Source organism: Neovison vison, chromosome 9, assembly GCF_020171115.1.
Source record: "Neovison vison isolate M4711 chromosome 9, ASM_NN_V1, whole genome shotgun sequence".
Lineage (NCBI taxonomy): Eukaryota > Metazoa > Chordata > Mammalia > Carnivora > Mustelidae > Neogale > Neogale vison.
In genome coordinates, this window is record NC_058099.1 from 22,145,034 (window position 1) to 22,159,939 (window position 14,906).

At 37.8% G+C, this 14,906-nt stretch overlaps 1 protein-coding gene across 3 annotated transcripts in view; it reads right to left on the minus strand.

Annotated features, from left to right (window-relative positions):
- Positions 1-14,906, minus strand: part of MUSK (muscle associated receptor tyrosine kinase) — a 90,609-nt gene that overhangs the window by 62,367 nt on the left and 13,336 nt on the right. For all 3 annotated transcript variants that reach the window (XM_044265155.1, XM_044265154.1, XM_044265153.1), the window contains exons 3-5: positions 13,622-13,773; positions 8,593-8,720; positions 7,563-7,704 (exon numbers count right to left, since the gene is read on the minus strand). In XM_044265155.1, the coding sequence (XP_044121090.1) occupies positions 7,563-7,704; positions 8,593-8,720; positions 13,622-13,773 (422 nt within the window). The remainder of the gene's footprint in view (positions 1-7,562; positions 7,705-8,592; positions 8,721-13,621; positions 13,774-14,906) is intronic.

Below are 14,906 nucleotides of genomic sequence, written 5' to 3' on the forward strand. Positions count from 1 at the left end.
CATAACAGAGACAGCATGGATCATTCTTTGGATACCCACCATACCTAAAGTGGGACATGAGGCAGATTGGAGAAACTCTTTTGATTCAGAATTTCTTCTGTAGGGCACCGAAAAGTGTCTTTGTCTCTGTTTTCAACCTGACAAAACTAATAGCAAATATAATTGGTGCTAGTGGGGAGTGGGGGGTTACATTAGATCATGCCACTGAAAATGGTGTTTTCATCTCTGTGGGGAACTGATTGAAAGAAATGATCTGAAGAGGAAGGAATAGTTCGAGTTAAATATAAGGAGATCTTTATGAGCTGATATGATTGATTTATTTTTGTTTTATCCTTATATCTTCATTCTTATATTTGGAGAATGATCTCAGCTTGAGGGCAGAAACCACAAACCAAGTGTGATTGTCTTTAAGACTGGTAAGAAAAACCTGAATTTCAGAGATATTAAAATGCACAACAAAGAAAACAAATATTAGCCAGTGGTGATTCTAAGGAGCTAGCATCTCTGAGATTCACCCTAGCCATGGTAAAATATTTAAAAATGAACATCTTAGACTGTATGGAATGTGATATGGACATTTCCCTTGCCCTCATCACATCCTGCCATGAAACCTGTTTGAAAGGCCATTGTCACAGAGGTACATGAGACAGGGGTTAAACTTTCCAAAGGAAGAGCCTCCACTGTTATGAGATGGACCACTCTTTTCTGCATTTCCGGTGACTATGGAATTTGGGAAATGATAGATACTTCTGCCCCAGTATTAAATCAGCATACCTGTATAGTTCTTACCTAGCGGTAGTGCTTCACTTTTCCATGGGAACTTCCTTTGTTTACTTTGAGTCAATAACACCTAACCACATGGAGAAAATGCTCACTGAGAAATCAGAACCCAAACTGAATTTTAGTGTTGGAGCCTCCAAGCCACTATGGAATCACAGATTCCACGTCTGCCGATAAGTAAGAAAGAAGAGTCAAAGGCGGGGCGAGAACCCACTAGTCGGTGCTGCCCTCTGAACTCCTTCACTTCTCACTCCATCCAGGTGACTCCCTTCCTCTTGCCTCAAACTTACTGTCTTTATGGACTGATTCCCCCAAGGTAACGGCGTGTTTCATGTTCTTTTCATCAGGACCTCACCCTCTACCCCAGTTCTTCAGCCAGTGCCCAGGTGTTGTGAATATCTAATCAACATAGGAACCAATTGCCCTTGATAAAACTTTTCTCATCCCTTAGTTTGGTCTAGAGCAGAATGGAGCAGAACTGCAAACTAATAACAGAAACCAATAACATCAAACCAGTAACAGAAAGATGATGTCACTTTATCAAAATCGTATAAGGTTTGGAAGAAATAAATTTTTTCCAAAACTTGAATACATGTATTAATTCTTCCTCTTTATAAAAATCTAAAAAGTAGGGGCACCTGGGTGGCTCAGTGGGTTAAAGCCTCTGCCTTTAGCTCAGGTCATGATCCCTCAGGGTCCTGGGATCGAGTCCCACATCCGGCTCTCTGCTCAGCAGGGAGCCTGCTTTCTCCTCTCTCTCTCTCTCCCTGCCTCTCTGCCTACTTGTGATCTCTGCCTGTCAAATAAATAAATAAAATTTAAAAAAAATCTAAAAAGTATAAAGAACTGTGTAAAGTGTATGACAAGACATTTACCTACTATGTAATTCTCCATGCAGAGATGGTGACTATTAACAGCTTATTAGTTCATATATTCTAATATAGAATATATAAAATGTACTTTTTTCAACTTTTTCACTTATGAACACATTAAAATTTCTAATGAGTTAATATTTCTAATGAGATAGAACAGAACCTTGCACATTGCACTATATAAGTACTTATTAAATAATTATAAATACAGCAAATAATTGTATAATGTTTGCTGTGTGCCTGTATTAATTCATGTGATCATTGCAACAACCTAAGAGGTAGGGGCTATTTTTTTTTACCCCATCTTAGAGATGAGGAAGCTGAGGCTCACTGATAGAAAACAGACCCAAATCATATATTTTACCCACATATATGGTAGGTAATTGTAGAAGTGTATAGCTTGATCTCATTCTTAATAGCTGCCTGGAATTTTTTCACATACTTTTGTCAGTTTCCTATTGATGCAAATTTACTTTATTTTTTGCAAATTTAAATTCTTTAAAAATTTTTACTGTTGTAAATAACTATGATAATCTTTTTTTTAGCTTTGTGATAATCTTGAACATATATATATATAATTCCTCTAGATAAATGATCAGAATTAAATTATTGAAGCACATGTGTACACATTTTAAAGTTTGATTTTTATTAAGAATGAAGAAAAACACCTCCACTAGACTATACCAAATAATAAGAATAGTTGAAAGTGTTGGTTTCTTTATTGCTGACATCCTAATTGTTGTCCTTTATAAGTAATCTGTTTTTTCTTCAATAATTTAAGATCACCTCTTTGTCTTTGGTGTTTATTATGTTGAATCTGGGTCTGAAACTATTAGCGTATCTGCTCTTTGGTTTTACTGGTGGGATTCATTGTGTTTCTCGCACTTGAAGATTTAAAGTTTTCAATAATTTTAGCTAGTACTCAGTCATTAAGCTTCTAAGTATATCCTCATATTTTCTCTCTTCTCTCCTTCTGTAATGCATATCCATAACTATTTCTTTAATTCAGTTTTATCTTTTCCATCTCTCTGCACTGCATTCTAAATTCTGAAGAGGTGACTTCTAATGTGTGTGTTATCTCTTTATCTCTAAAACACCATTATTCATCCATTGAATTTTAATTATAATTATGTTTTGCATCTGTTAAAATTATTTAATTCTTTATCAGAACTGCTTTTCTTCTTCTTATGTATTTTTCTTTCTCCTTTGGTGTCTTTAATTAGTTTACACATATTTATTTTCAAGCCTCACATTGGGTTAGCTGAATTTCCTGGGGTTTTGATCCCTTTGTATATTGTGTCAGCAAGCTCTCACTTAAGGCAGTTTCCTGTGGGTGCTATAATTTTGCATTGTGAAATCATCTTTAGTGTGGCTTTATTATGAAAATCCTATATAATCTGGGGAAGGTATTTTTTAAAGCTTTTTTGTTGAGAAATTTTTGGTTTGGGACCAATATTTATGTTAATTTCTCTAGCTTGGCAGCACCAGCCTCTGCTGGCAGTATGAATTCACTGTCAAACCTATAGGAGATATAGTCCTAAGCACTGAATATAGATTTATTTATAAGAAAACTTGTTTTTTTTTTTCTTTCTCACACCCAGAATTCAGGTAGAAAAACAAGCCTCTGCGTTGTCTTTATGTACCATTGGATGGACTTTTTCTGGTCCATCTTTGCACTTCTATGATTCTCAGCTTTATAGAAGGTTCTCAGGGCTAACATTCCTTCACAGGGGCCCAAGACCTTGTCTCCTATCCCCTTGAGAGTCTTAAATATTCTAGGTTATAGAGATGGACACCTGCGCCTTTACCTTCAGGACAATGTAGAGCCAGCTCATGAGCTTTCTGCTGTTTTTTCAATTTCTAGTTATTCCTGGTCGCTAGAGATATAATTATATCCTGCAGGTTGTATGACTAACCCAGCAATTCTGGGTGTTTGTAATAGGGAGATATTCATGGTATCTTGTCTGTCATATTGCCAATGCTATAAGTGTTTAAGCTTACGTTTGTATATTTGGTGTGAAAAGATGCCATGATTAATTCCTTCAACCATTCTCTTGCAATAATTGTTAAATCCTTTGCCCTTTTTTCCTTCCTGGCAAACTCCAGTGCCTGTATCTTGCCTTTGGATTTGTCATTCTACTTTTTCTGAACATCTTCTACTTTTTCTGCAGTGAGGCACATTGATGTCACTCCATATTCACAGTCCCATTCTCTACTAAAACTTTCATGTTATGTAGGAGTCCTAGTTACCCTTGTGAGTCATCTCTCCCATTCCCAATAGCTATTTTAAAACATTTCCACTCTCCTCAGCTCTCCACCTCCCTTTACAGAAGTATTTTCAGAAGATAAACTTACTTTCTACTTCCTAAAGGAAATAGAAACCAACAGAGCTTTCTCAAATTCCATCTACCAAACTCATTAACTTGTTTATACTGGAATATACCCCCTTTCTCCTTCCTATTACAAGGAAGGAAGTTCCTTCTTCCTAAGTACAGTGATCAAATAATTTATCATCGAAGCCTGGATACTTTTGAAGGTACAAGGAGGACTCTATTAATAATTATTGCAGGACAACAGGTGTAAACCAGAACTGTCCTGGGCAAACTGGGACAAGTGGTCTCCCTCCATATAGGGCTTATCACTCTGCTTGTCCCCTCAATACACTGTTTTCGCCTTCTCAAGGCATATTCCCTTGAATATTCTACCGCTCTCCTTTATATATAAATGTCCTTTTCTCTGAGACACTTCTCATTCATATTTTAAAATTTTCACATTTTAAAATTTTTAACATTTTAGTCTTTTTTTTCTTTTTAAAATTTCTTTTAAAAAAGAAATCTTGCAAAACAGCGTTATGTATGTACCATATATACCTCTAGCTACTGCTCACTTTTTTGGCTTTTCCTTTTCAGTACCAAATTTATTGAAAAATTTGTTGATATCCACTGTCTCCTTTTTTTAGCTCCTGTTCTCCATCATTTATAGAATCTTGGCTTTTTCTCTCACCCCTGTTCTGACACTACTCTTGGCAATGTTACACATGAATATCTGTTCCTTAATAGAACACATAGTATTTAGCTTTACTCAATCTCTTAGACACCTTTGTGAGTTAGATGTCCTCTCTGTTCCTTAGTTTCTTAAATGATGCAATGATAGGACCTTCCTCACTGACTGTTAGTGAGGATTCAATAAAATAATCCACGTAAGCATTTAGCACTTAAAATGTTAGCCATCCCATTGCTCATCCTTTTGGAAATACTTCCATGTTTGGCTATGCTTGAATTAGATGGTTCTTTAGTAATTTTATATGTCACTGTTTGAACTTTTTAAGATAAGACAGAAAATTAGGATATGTTCATGTTGTCATTCCAGAGATCCAGTAGCCTAAGACTGGCGGCGATCTAGAAAGGGAGCTTAACTTTTGTGTTGAAGGCTATTTCATGTTTGTTACAGTGGTTAAGATTTAGTGAAAACACTCTACCAAATCCACAGTTGGTATACTTCTCCTCATCAGAAACGGACAATGGAAAACAGCTTTTCCATGGCATGACCATGGTCAGTACACGTAACCCGGCATTGAATGACATTATGGAGTTCTCATTCTAATTTGCTCAAAATAATTCTCAGAGTTACTGACACAATGCGTAACAAATGGTCACCTGCCTCACTGACTATGGCCCAGCTGTATCCTCAGCCCTCATTATTTCCCAGTTAGTAGGTCTTTACAGACACATTCAGGGTCATACCAGTTGCTTTTCAGTTGGTTTTTCACCTGTTCTGAATTGTTGGTTAAATTGGCCCTTCCTTTAAATAGATCATGTCTGCATTGTATCTTTTGGAAATGTCTTAACTATTTCTTTAAGTGGAAGCCAACCTTTCAGAACCTCAAGAGAAACTACACAGACTTGCTATAATTCTCTAACAGTAATGATTATAACTAATGCCATTTATTAAATGTTTATTATGTACCAGAAACTGTGCTCAGCATGTCACAAATTTTCACATATATTGGCTGCTTTAACAGGGACTAAAATGGAGTAGAAATAGATGTGTGCTAAAAGGATCATCTTACCTACTGTTAGAGTAACTTTAAATGATACTATGTGCTCTCAATACTAGCGAGACTAATATAACCTCTGTGTATATTAACTATTAAGGCAATGAGCATGGCCATGTAAGTGTTAAGAAGAAAGAAGACAGTATTCAGTTTTACTGATATGTGTGATGCAAAATTAAATGGTAAAGCAGGACCAAACTGTGTAATTGGACTCCAAGTAATTGTGATTTGTGTTCATTTTCTCTAGGTCACTGTTGAAGCAAATATTTTTAATATCTATGAAGATACTGACCTAAACTATTAATATTTACTATTACAATAGGGAGGGCTTATATTTAATATCTTGAAGAGGAAAATCTTTGTGACACTTTATACAAATTGATAACATTCACTCTGTATTATGCCACGTACATCTCAAGGAAACACTGAATCCAGGCAGATAGTGTCCAAATATGTGGTTGAGCATGTTTGTATATTTATTTTTCACTGAATAAGTTGTATCAAGTAGTTATTGCATACTGAGTGTTAAATACCATTGCTGATGTTGAAGATGCTTAATTACAGCAACTATGCCGAAAATATCTTTTTTTTTTTTTTTAACATCTGACAGCCATTATCCCATCAACCTCATTCTTTTCTATGAGGAGTTAATAGAGATTCTATGAGCAATCGAAGCAATGATGTAATAAAGATGTTACCTCAATTAGAAACAAATGTGGGAAATGAGATTCTTAATGCTGTCAGAGGAAGGGCTCCCTAGGAAATAAAAAGAATCTAAAAGAATCTAATAGAAAACTGTATTATTGGAAAGGAAGAGATGTGGGCTTACGTGAATAGGATGGAATCAAAGTAAGTAGGGGAAACTCCCAGGGTCTCTCCCAAATGAACTATAATATGGTCCAGTGTGAGAAAGTCCAAGTACTTTATCAGTCAATAAGAGAAAAGTAGAAATATAGGTGATTCCTTTAGTCAAAATTTATTGGGTGTTTACGAAGGGCCAGGCACTCTGTTAGCTACCATCAACACCACCTCCCTGAATACTCATAGCAAATTCCACTTTTCAGTTGAGAAAACTGGGAGCCAGAGAGATTAATGCTGCAGCGTAGAACAGGAAGAGCTGGGAAGAGTGTTGTACTTAGTTTGCTCACTGGGCACAGGCATGCTGGTAGTTTCTATTTTTAAGCAAAATGTGATGTGATTTGAGGTCAAGAAGGATCTGACAATCATATGGGTAGAACACCTAACCCTATCTGGATTCTGGTTTCTCAGTGAAGACCTTTACAACTAGTTGTAAATTGATTGATTTGATTGAATTGATTGATTTTAAGAGAACATTTTAAATAAATGAAAAATATTTTGACAATATAACTCACGGAACTAGAAATAGTTTTCGTTATACATTTTGAGCCAGTATTTTATTTTTCTCAACCCTTTGTGACAGAATACAACCTAAAAAAAGTCACTTTTTTTCGTTAATCTTTATAAAGTCATGTCTATATGCTGATAAAGATAAAATGAGGGTTTTCAAATTTATAAGCAAGGGAGAATTGTCTGAGTCAAATAGAAGTTCTGAACTGGTGTCTTGCTGTATTAGTATTTTAGTGAATTTAATCTGTTTTGGTCAAAATTCCCAGGGACTGTGGGCAATGGATGGGATATGACCCATTATACCAGGCACACTTCTTTCTCTTTTCAGTTTTTCTTTTCCAAGTTTTGACCTTATGCTTTAGTATCTGGAACAGTGGAGGGAACTGATCTACCCACACATCTGCCGCTGCAAGCTAATGTCCAGCCTTCACAGTAGAACGTGAGGCCCTTCTAACAGCCCCATAACGGGAAGGAATGCAACTCCTTACCCTCAACTTCCAGCTTCACCAATTTGGAATATGCCGTCCCGAGGCTGTTTTTTGCCACACATCGATAATGTCCTGCATCTTCCTTTTGCACATTGTGAATCCTTAAACTCCCAGATTCAAGAACTGCAATGCGGGAATTTTCCTGCCAGGGATAGGGACATGAATTTAAAAACGTCCATGGCTTTATCAAGATATCATTTGCCTTACTTCATCAGGTCATCACCATTGCTGCTTTTATCAAAAAATAGCATTTGAAATTATATAGATTATCACAAACAACTTTATTTGTTTTATTTTAAATAAAACAAAGCTAATCGATATTGTACCTCGTTTTAGTTAATTGACATATATCAACACCTACATATTCTCTGTGGAATATTCTGAGCATAAGATGAAAAACCTCACTGCATTCACAGTTAGTGGGTGACAGTGATGATGCAGTGTAATCACTTACCAGTAAATGTCGTTATGAGATACAAAAGCAATACAAAATAAGCATGTATCTAATAGACTTTTAATCTGACTGCTCTGTGATGGAGGCATTTGTCCGGGAGTTTGTTCACCAGTCTTGATGATGTTTGTGCTCTAACTTCATTCCAGAGGTTCTCATCCCTTTCCTTCCAAACCTCCTTTCTCATTCTCCTTCCAGAAACTGTTTGTTGGGTCTAAGACCTGGATTTTGGTTTCATTTTTGTTTTTATCTCCTGTGTCTCAAAGATTCAGTGTCAAAAAATAAATTGATTAAACTAACCGACCAGTCAACAAAGAAATACTCTAGCTTTGCCTTTGCTCTGCTTCTTTGGCCATCCCTGTAGAGAACTACTGGTTCCCATCTTTTTCCCCCTAGCTGACCCCAACAGGAATGCCTTAAAGTTGGTGGTTATGAGAAGAGGACTATTTAAGTTTGGTTAAACTGTTATATAAGGGAACAATTTTATACCAGGAATTTGTAATCATGTAACTGACTTTGCAAAGAATTGTTGTGTTTGAAAACAAGTTGTATAGACATGTATTCATAATAATCACTTACCCTGAGAGCACTGTCCCCCTTAATCCACGACACTGATGGTTTGGGATTGCCCATTGTAGTACATGGAAGAACTGCCTTTAATCCTTCTATTATTTTTACATTTATGGGAGGACGAGTTATTTTCGGCTCTAAAGGGAAACAAAAATTCAAAATCAGAAAGACAATACGGATGCATTAAACTTTCTCCTTTCTAGTTAAGTCTAAATATCCACTCTAAGAATAATTTATTACATTACAGTATTTACCAAATGCTAAGACCGGTTTTGAGTGGATATAAAATAGGAATCATTTTTCAAAGTTTCAGTTATCTTGGTTTTATTCATATCTTATTTGAAAAAAAAATTCAGGAAGCATATTAGGGGTTTGAAATTGTAGTATTCTTCACTTTAAAAGGTAGCTAATGAAAAGTTGATTAAAATGAACTGTCACCATAACAATTCAACATTATTTAATTCATACCAATAGACACAAAAACATTTGAAGAGATGATTTTGATCTATTTTTTGCCTAATTCTGAGTTACGCTTTCCCTTTCCTTTTAGTCTCACTTCGACTCTTAAATTTGTTGATTAAGCATTAGATACATTTATCCTCTAGAACTAGACGTTATTATATTTATAATTGGAAAAATTCTGTCATACAATTTAGAGTAACTGTACTCTGTGAAGCAAACTTTTGTAATTTACTGTTCTGTGAACCGGTTTTAAATTAATTCTGTCAGAAGAAATAGTTTATGCCAGCTACTGTTTATTCTCCGATAGTAAGCTTTCAGAAGAAGTTATTAAATCTAATGTATAGAAGAATTGACAAGTTCAGGAAGCCTGTTATTTTACTACTTGAAACATTCATGAATAATGAAAACTACATTTATTTCCTTAGGAATATCATGTTACAGAGACCTGTCTTTGCAGGAGAGGCTACTGAGAAATGGATATATTTTATTTCCTTCAGGTCCCGGGCTAAAATAAGTGTGTTACTTTGATGGATAAAAGCATGAAATAAGAACTTTTTCCTCCTATTTTAATTGTGCATGTGGGGGTTGGTGGGGGTTGGAAGTGGTATTTGCAAAGACTGTATGGTCTATTGATGTTTATTCTAGGAATTTATTGCCATTTAGAGTTGGTATGATCTTGGATTATGGCAAAATTACAAGATAGGCTTGAAGCATGTTATGGTTTGTCACTTTGTCTGCTATCTAAATTACACAACTCTCCTCATCAACAACAGTGGACACCTACATTTAGATGATGGCCAGGCACCTCAGTTGTGAGTTGGATTGTCATATGGCTTCTGGCAAAAGTTTAGCTTAAGAATTGATATTCCTGTGACCTAGGCCAAGAAGGTGTTATCCATTCCTTCCCTTGGGTTCCTTGAACTGATCCCTATGCCTTAAGCATATAGCTTAAGCAGACAACCTTTGTTTAAAGCAAATGACTCCTGTCTTCTCAGTGAAATAGATGTCTTGGTCATCTGTTGGGTAAGAGGTGAGGAGAACTCTTGTGGAACTTGAATATAAAGTGAAATGAGAATGCGATAGGCACTGATATTGAGTCGTGGATTCCCCACTGTAAGGGAACGTTCTTCAGGTGGAGCCATGAGCACTGGCTGATCTGAGCTCATCATCATGTTAAAATGGGATGCTGGAAGCATCATGTTATGCTCCATGGAACCCTTAGTTGATGGACACAAGGAACTTGAGAGGAGGGAGCTCTGAGAGAGATCGTAGGGTAGCTGGAGTGATGGAGGCCAGGGTCTTGGGAGTCTCAGGAAGGTCTCTACTAAAGCGGTGTGGGAGCATTCCAAAATGTTAGCAACTGGGATGGCCAAACCTGTGTATACCCACATGACTGGGTGAGCTTTCCTAAGGAGAAGGTGGAAAAAAGAATAGAAGATTTAGGATAGATCCAAAACAGGGAACATTTACAGCCAGAGAGAATATGAGAAATTTGAGAAATATGAGAATATGAGAAAGGAAAGGTAGCCCCACAAAACAGTGAAATACGTAAATGTGCTCTGTCTTCAGAATCAAGCCTTCATTATTTAGCAAAGGAAAACATGCTTGTTTCCTTACTTGATTTCCTTACTGCCCTCCATGCTGAAAGAAAGCTTTCTTGTGAGTTCACCCCTACCCACTTACAGAACCCCCACACCAGCTTCCACACAATGTCCAACTAGTCCCTCTACATACCTATTCTAATGATTCTAGGACTTCATTTATAAGTATGAACAAACATAAAATATTAATAGATGTTTGAGAAAAAACATAAACATGGAAAAAAAAAGAACCAAAAGGAAACCCAAACTTATGAAGAAAACAGAAATAAAGCAAAATGAATATATATATTTTTACATATATATATTTTTAAGAGAAGAATATATATATTTTTAAAATGCGTTAGTTGGGGCACCTGAGTGACTCAGTTGATTAAGCATCTACCTTCAGCTCAGGTCATAATCTCAGGGTCCTGGGATTGAGCCCCATAGTGGGCTCCAAGCTCATCGGGGAGGCTGCTTCTCCCTTTCCCTCTGTCTTTCCCCTCTGCTGATGTTCTTTCTGTTTCTCAAATAAATAAAATCTTTAAAAAAAATTTAAAAAATGAACTAATTAGTGATACCCTTACAGAGACTTGAGCAAGTATTGCATCATATAACATATAGAATTTTCTCTGAAAAAAAAAAAGGAGCAGAGAGGTAATTCCTAGAAATGAAAATTAGGGGTTTTTAAGATCAAAGTAGTCAGTATAAGGGCAGAATAGTAGAATGGTCATATTGAAGACCCGAGTTCATGATGTGGAAGGAAAAGTTAAATAAATCTCTAAGAAGATAGAATATCAAGATAGCCATGTAGAAAATATGAAGAGAAAATATTGGAGTCAAGAAAAATGGAAAAAGAAAGAGATCTAGTATTTGTTAATTAAAAGTTTAAGAGTAAGAAAATAAAAGTTTAAGAATGAGATAAAATGAAGGGAAGAAAAATAGGAAAAAGAATATATCATTTTGGAAAAAACAACAACAACAAACCTTTGGTTTTAGATTCAAAAGACCCACCTAAAACTAAGTAGAAATAATTAAAGAAAACACATCTAACATATTCTTGTGAATTTTGGAAGTTTATGAATTCTAGATTTGAAGAGAAAATGCTAAACTTTTTAAGAAAGATCAACACTAGACTTACCTATTGGAATTAGAAAAAGATTTCTCAGCTGCAGCATGGAATGTTATATGACAGCGAATAATTGTTTAATAAAAGCTAATGAAAGGGCCTTTTTAATTATTTTTTTAAATTTGACACAGAGAGAGGAAGATCACAAGTAGGCAGAGAGGCAGGCAAAGAGAGAGAGGGAAGCAGGCTCCCTGCTGAGCACAGGGCCCAATGCGGGGCTCAATCCCAGGACCCTGAGATCATGACCCAAGCCAAAGGCAGAGGCTCAACCCACTGAGCCATTCAGGCGCTCCAGGAAAGGGCTTTTTTAAACTCTTGTCTGTACAGAGACAAGTTATTATCCAGGAGTAAAGGCAAAGCAAAGACTTCCAGCGATGCAAAGATTCAGAAAATATTCTCAGATTTTATATGATCACATGCTCACACTTTGAAAAGAAGCAGCAAATGACTTCCTTCAGCAAAAAACAATGACCACAAAGTAGAAATGTAAAAGATAAAAGAAATAGTGATGACAATCAGGGATAGTAACAAAACTTGCAGTAAACTTCCCCGGGTGGAACTGGACCCCGCTGAGTTGTATGGCACACATATGTTGATGTGATTTTTCACATCAGCAGCATGGTGTCTAGAGAAGAAAATAAGGGTTATTTTATGACAAGGTGGACATCTGCAAACAGCTAGGGCTTCCAGCACGGAAGGTCATGAGATTTGTGGGTGCTGGTAAGATGCTAGAACACCAGGTAGGAGAGAAAGTCAAGTGGAGAGAGAACTGAGGACGTCCCGATTGGGGGTCAGTGGAAGAGAGAACAGAGGAGTCAAGGGCAGGAGAATGTGAGCACGCCGGTGATGGCTGTGTAGTGGGAGTAAGGGAGCGAGAGAGCTGGACTCTGTTCTTAGCTGGGAAAGAGACGGAGTTCGTGCCTTCTCTGTGGAGGCACATCATGAGTCTGGGAAAGTGTTTCTCCATGGGACAGAGCTAGAAATAGAAGTGTTCATGTTCAGAGTGTGACATACTGGAGCTTATGATTTTAAATACCATTTCCTGGGGGTGACAAGGTCATTAATGGGGTTAGCTGATGAAAAGTTAAGGCAACTATCACTGGACTTGTGGAGGTCAGGAGCTGTATGAAATGGAGCTGGATGAAATGGCTAGAGGCTGTTCCAGGGTTGTTCAGATCCCTTAGGATGGTGGTAGGAGTAGGGATGGATAGAAAGATAATGAGTCTGGAATGGAAGTCTTTGGTAGATGTTGGGGGGTGTGCAGGGGAGTGTCTAGAAGTGAGTAGATAACTTGAGTAGATATACAGGAGAGAGTGGTCAGAATGGTGCCCGCCCTCATGAGAGGAAAGATTTTGCACAGCAGTAATGGCTTGAAAGGGGCCTAGGGGTCCTTGCTAGCCTCACAGACAGAAAAAGTGGGGTAAAAGAAACAGTTCCAGTGGAGCAGAAAAGCCACTCAATTTTGAAAAGTCATCCAAGAAAATCAAACTTAAAACAAGGCAGAGGGTGGAAGTGTCTGCGAAGAGGTTAGAGATAAAACGTGCATCTTCTTGTAATGCCCTTGTTTTAAAGATACAGGGAGAAGATTTTTAGAGGGAGTTTTCCTGATGGCGGAAGGCAGGATGGAGCAAACAGTGTGCTGTGGACGGGCGAGAAAACAGGAGAGTGGAGCACTAAGGGATTCCCGGCAGTTGAGGACAGGAATACAAAGTGTAGAATTCACGGCCTCAAGGTTGCATTTTGATCTTGAACTTGGCTGGCTGCTGAGCCTCCAGGTGTGCGGGGTGACGGGGGTGGGGGCGGTTTACTGCCTTCTCTGGGGTGTACCACATCAGCTTTAACCTCACGAGCAGAGGCTCCCACTCACTCATCTTCACTTGCAGAGCCCCGCAGCTCTCCGCGGCGCCCCCCACGCCGTTGTTGGCTGTGCAGCAGTAGATGCCATCATCACTGTCTTCCACGCTCAGGATGGTGAGGAGCTGCCCGTTCTCGCGAATGCTGTACCGAGTGTCAAAGAGCCTGGGGGTCAGAGACAGCAATGGCGGGTTACGACCTCCTGTGTGATGGTTTTCAGCTGTCATTCACCGATCAAAACAGATGACTTGTCAATGGAGGAAGCAGATTAATAGCAAAAGGAAAGTTGAATGAGTTCTGAATAATAGGATAACCTTAGTTGCTAATATAAAGTTAGCAATGCATTCTAATCTTCCCTACACTCCAATAATCAAAGCTCCCAGGAGTCCCTCCAGCACGCTTTCAAAGGGTGACATCTATTGAGAAGACCAAACATAAAGTTTACTCTATTCAGGAAAGTATACTACCTAGATATTGGAGTTTTCTCTCCATAATGACTGGAAGGTAGCAGCCAGGGAATGAACACACACATGTAAATGTGACCAGTGGGAGGAATGTAGTATTTATAGAAGTAACTAACAATTAACTGGGCATTCATTTATTAAACAAATACTTGTTGAGTGCCTGACAGAGCGAAGCACAGTTCTAGTTCCTTGGAATATATAAGGAAGCAAAACAGCTTCAAACTGTAAAAACTGATGTTTTACACACATTATCTCATTAAATTACATGCTGTTTGTTGAGAAGGGAATTAGGGAAACAGAAAAATGTGAGAGGAAGCAACAACATAAAAGTGGGTTTTATGACCAAATAAAGATTCTCTATGCAAAATATATACATTAGGCAGGAAAATGCCCCCCCCATCCACGTCTTAATCCCCAAGACTGGTGAATATGTTACCTTACATGGCAAAAGGGATTTTACAGATACCAAAGGTCTTAAAATAGAGTATCATGGCTTATATAGATTGGTAATCATGATGGTCCTTGAAAGGTGGTAGAGGGAAGCCAAAGACTGAGAGGAAATGCCACAGTGGTGGTGGAGGGCTGAGGGATAGAATTGTTGGCTTTCAAAGTGAAGGGAGGGGCCAAGGAAGGCAGGTAGCCCTCTGGGAGCTTGGAAAGGCAAGAAATCAGATTCTTCTCTGGGGGCACCAGGAAGAATGCGGCTCTGTCAGCACCTGGATTTTAGCCCAGAGAGACCAATCTCAGACTTTTGACTCCCAGAACTGTAAGATAATGAATCTATATTATTTTAGGCCGCTAAATTTTGGGTCACTTGTTACAGTAGAAATAGGG